Source organism: Centruroides sculpturatus, unplaced genomic scaffold (genome assembly GCF_000671375.1).
Source record: "Centruroides sculpturatus isolate CEXI.00-Female unplaced genomic scaffold, Cexi_2.0 scaffold1156, whole genome shotgun sequence".
Lineage (NCBI taxonomy): Eukaryota > Metazoa > Arthropoda > Arachnida > Scorpiones > Buthidae > Centruroides > Centruroides sculpturatus.
The window spans coordinates 132104-136523 of NW_019385353.1; the positions used below are offsets into that span (position 1 = coordinate 132104).

General features: G+C 26.9%; 1 protein-coding gene across 1 annotated transcript; it reads left to right on the top strand.

Annotated features, from left to right (window-relative positions):
* Positions 1-1051: 1051 nt before the first annotated feature.
* LOC111638013 (exocyst complex component 4-like) lies at positions 1052-3425 on the top strand. The gene is made up of 5 exons (XM_023383637.1): positions 1052-1226; positions 1298-1540; positions 2912-2983; positions 3078-3221; positions 3289-3425. Exons 1-5 carry the CDS (start codon positions 1071-1073, stop codon positions 3403-3405), a joined length of 732 nt encoding a protein of 243 aa, XP_023239405.1. The 5' UTR covers positions 1052-1070; the 3' UTR covers positions 3406-3425.
* The last annotated feature ends 995 nt before the right edge of the window (positions 3426-4420 follow it).

Consider the following 4420-nt stretch of genomic DNA (forward strand, 5'->3'; position numbering starts at 1 on the left):
TGTTCAAAATCTTAAATCTTCGAAAGTTCTTAACCGATTGCTTTGAAATTTTGACAAAACGTTGCATTGAAATACACGCGTTTTTATATCATATAGGCTAAATGTTGAAATTCCCCCGCGGGTGAGAGAACAAAATTAAGGCTTACCGTGAAGAACTGGTCTTCTATTATTCTATTTTAGATGCGGTTTTTTGCGTTTTTGATTGCGTTTTAATAGGGTACGTCAAGAGAATGTACGCTAAGAAGGGATTTTTCGAAATTTCCTCCCTCAAGGAGTGTTATACATTTATAATAGATACATTTTGAGCCATAGCAACGCGTGGCCGGGTAGAGCTAGTATAAAATAAATTTATTTAGCTTGTTGTTGTTTTCTTTTCAAATAAAAATTAATGTAAAACTTGTCATATTCATAAAGCCTATTCGTTAGTCACAACTTAGTAGATTATTTCAAGCAGTGATAAAATACTGAAGAATGGCCGATGTAATCTAGAATTAGAAGTTAGAGAAAATTTTTTTATTTTCATTGTCTTGGCTTTTTTTAAATTCGTAAAAATCTTTGTCATAGTTCTCTGGTCACACGGATAGCTTGCTAATTTTTGTCATTTTCTGTTGAATTTTTCATATTCTGTAGGCCTACATCTGTTAATTCTCATGCTCTTACCTTCATTGAAAGTTTAAGTCACATGAACTATTGTACACTTTCAGATCTCATTGTACAGTAAAAGTATTAACTGATTAAGCTAGTATACAATTTTTTTCTTTTTATTTGTCAGCTTGCATTCTAATCCTAACTAGTACAGGTACCGGCATATACTTTTTTCGCTTACGAGGTGCGCTATGACATTGGATTTTGATGACAAAAATTTTTTTATTATTTATATTTTGTGAAGCAGTCGTTATTTATAAAATATTGATTAAAATTACTATACAATCTGATCTGATTCAAATAATAAATTCATTCAGAAATTGGCATGCAGTTATATAACGCTGACATGATATTTATTGTAATCAATAATTATTTTATAATTAAAATTTCTATTAATCGTTATAGGAGTGAATCCTAGTCAAAACATGCTCTCAGCTTTTTCCAAAGAAACTGATATTGTGATTGATAAACCTGTTGTGGAAGATACTACAGTTCCCGATCCAGAAGAAAATAGTTCTCATTTTATTAATATTCTTGTAGAATGTTTAGCACTTTTAAATAAAGTTCCGGAAGCAGTAGAGGTAAGAATTATGCAATGTATATCAATAATAATGTACTGAATTTAAGTAAAATATAAATTTTTAAATGACAGACAATTAAAGAGCGAAGCCAGAAAGAACTGATGGCAATTGTTAGCCGAACGACTCAATACGTCTTAGATAATACTCAAAACTTGCCAATAATGCCTGTTCCAACTGGAAGTTACGTATCTGGATTTTTACAGAATCCTTCTCAAGCTCAATTGTTGCTTGAACTTTTTGAACTTGTATTTGAACAATTTTGTTGCGTGGTTAATGCTCATAAATGTGTACTTGCTAATCTTAAAAGAATTGCTGTGAGTATTTTAATCATAATTATTAATTTATTTTAGAAAATTAAAATCTGAAATAAATATTCATAAGTTAAACTATTATAATTGTATACTTTTTATTGACTGGCAATATAGTAGTTTAATATTCTTAATCAGTAAAAATTAATTCTGAAATATAGTTAAAATTCTGTTTTTATATATGGAGCGAGGGGTTTATACAAATGATTGACACTTTAATAAGAAATTATATTCACTTGTAACTTTCATACAAAAGTATCAACATTTTATTTTTATTTAATTACATTAGAATGATTGTTAGATTATAATTATAATATCAAGGAAATTTGAGTAAATATAAATTTTTTCATGGTAGTGCTATAAGAAGAAAATTATGTATAAAATAATATAAGATGATTCTATCATTAATTATAAATATAAATAGTTATTTATGCAAATACACATTTATGTCTGTTTTTTTTAAATGCAGCACTATATACACCCCAAAATTTTAGGTTACTTAAACTCTGATTTCATTTCTATGTCAAAAGAGCTTTACTTTAAAAAGTTAAAGCCAAATTGCATTCAGTAAACTATAAAAATAATATCTTATCCTGTTATATTTTAGATAGTTTCTTCATTTATCTTCCAAAATTATTAATTAGATTTCTTTTGTTTAACAAAAAGACAAAAGTCACACAGAAATTTTTAATATTATCATAAACTATTTCAAATCTATTTTTTTAAAAATTTCATTTTGATATTTTTGTCTTGTTAAATAATTTATTCCTTAAGATTATTCCTTATTTTACTGATTAAAAAATATGAATATTTTTATGGTTTTTCTCAAAGATCCTAAGGATAAATAAAAAATTTTGAATTGAAATTCTGTCATCAATATTTCTAGCAATTATCTACACTTGCTGATAACTTTATGCGAAATTCTTTACTTTTCCGCTTATTTCATCCAACATTAAATCAAAATTTTTGTTGCAATTTAAATTTAATGTTTGATGTACATTTTATATTATTTTAGAAACTTATATTATTATTTTTCTAATGCTATAGAATATTAAATTTAAACAATATAAACTGATTATTTTTAGCTACAAAACTTATTCAAATTTACATATGTAACAATATATTATACATTATTACAATATATTATACATTATTACAATATATTATACATATATAATAATATATTAACTGTAAATCATGACATTTATTTTTAGATATTGTTGTTATATAATGATAGCTTCAAGACATAAAACATGAAGCAAATTAGATGCTTCCTTATTAATTTAATACCTGATTTATTAAATAAATATATTATGATGATTTAATTGCACAGAAAAAGATCTTTATATTTATCTGAATTTTTAAAATGTATTTTAGTCATCAAATTCACAACATGGAGAGTTGCTGTTATATGAAATGCCTGACATATGGTCCAAAGTTCAGACAGTGGTAATGTAATTTTGTTGTTTTGATATTAGAAGAGTTTTATTTCAGACTTATAAAATATTACTTACATTTGCATTTTTTTATTGATATATTACAGTTAGAGATTCTTGCTGGACAGTATCTTGACATTCAAAATACTACTACAAACAGACAGCAGGCTCCTCCAGCATTTTCTGAAGTTACTGCTGCAAGCGATATTTCTTCATTTTATGCAAAGAAAAGAAGTGTTAAACCAAAAACAGTAAGATTATCAAATTCTATTTTGTTATTAGCTAATTACTTCATATTAAATTAATTTCTTTCTATAGTTTTCTCTTTTTAGATTTGATAGTTCTTCACATGCTATAAGTATGAATACTTATCTTCAAGAACAAAAGGAAGCAATGAAAGAGAAGGTACTATTTAAATGTAAATTATTATTTTGAAATTTATTCACTATACATAACAGAAGGTTGATATAGCAATTAAGATATAGCAAATAAACTTACGATAATGGAAATGAAGAGTAAGTAACACATCTTATAATATATATATATATATATAATTGAGATGGGTTGATAATGATAATAGTAATAAGCACAGAGCCCAAACGATTAGGAGTTGAAAGTTGAAATTTGGTACACAGTTAGGGTAAGTCATGAGAATGTACACTAAGAAGGGATTTTTCGAAACCTCCCACTGGCGAGAGGGACAGGATTAAGGCTTACCATGAAGAACTTGGCTTCTATTATACTATTTTAGATGCAGTTTTTTGCATTTTTTGATTGCATTTTAATAGGGTATGCCATGAGAATGCATATTAAGAAGGAATTTTTCGAAATTCCCACTGTGAGGGAGAGGGTTAAGAATTATGCCAAAAAACTCGGCTTCTACTGTACTATTTTAGATGCCTTTCTTGCATTTATGTTGGAAATTGAGCATATTTTTAGACCTTTCTAAAAATTCTCAACGATACTTAGTGTTCCATTGTATGTAAAGTTGACACGGGGAGTGCATGCACATAAATTCACTTTATTCAAACTCTTCGTCTTAATGTTCGATTTTATGTTTGTATTTATATTTATGAATGATTCTGGAAGATCCAGCTTATTTTTCGAATTTATTAAACCTGAAGAAGAACGCAGAAAGATTTATGAAAACGTTTATTATTTATCACTTAGTGTACCTATGCACCAATTAGTGGTTGCAATGAGTCTTATTTATTGTTATTCCAGTGTGGTAAGCAGATATCTAAAAATTTTCTAATTAGTTTTTGAAGAGGAGGCACCTAATTCTTGCACTCGGTGAAAACGGGTAAGATTGGCTATAATCTAATAATCTTAATCTTTTCTATCGTTACTTTTTGTCCAAGCAATGCTGGGCTCATCTGCTAGTATAAATATACATAACTTTTTTGTTTATTACTTCATTGTTCAAATTTTTCACTAATAAAAAAATTAT

Excerpts from the sequence above, each read along its gene's own strand:
- LOC111638013 (XM_023383637.1), top strand. The coding sequence starts at position 1,071 with ATGCTCTCAGCTTTTTCCAAAGAAACTGATATTGTGATTGATAAACCT. Across the intron at positions 1,227-1,297 it reads AAGTTCCGGAAGCAGTAGAG|ACAATTAAAGAGCGAAGCCA; the intron begins GTAAGAATTATG and ends TTTAAATGACAG. Across the intron at positions 2,984-3,077 it reads GGTCCAAAGTTCAGACAGTG|TTAGAGATTCTTGCTGGACA; the intron begins GTAATGTAATTT and ends GATATATTACAG.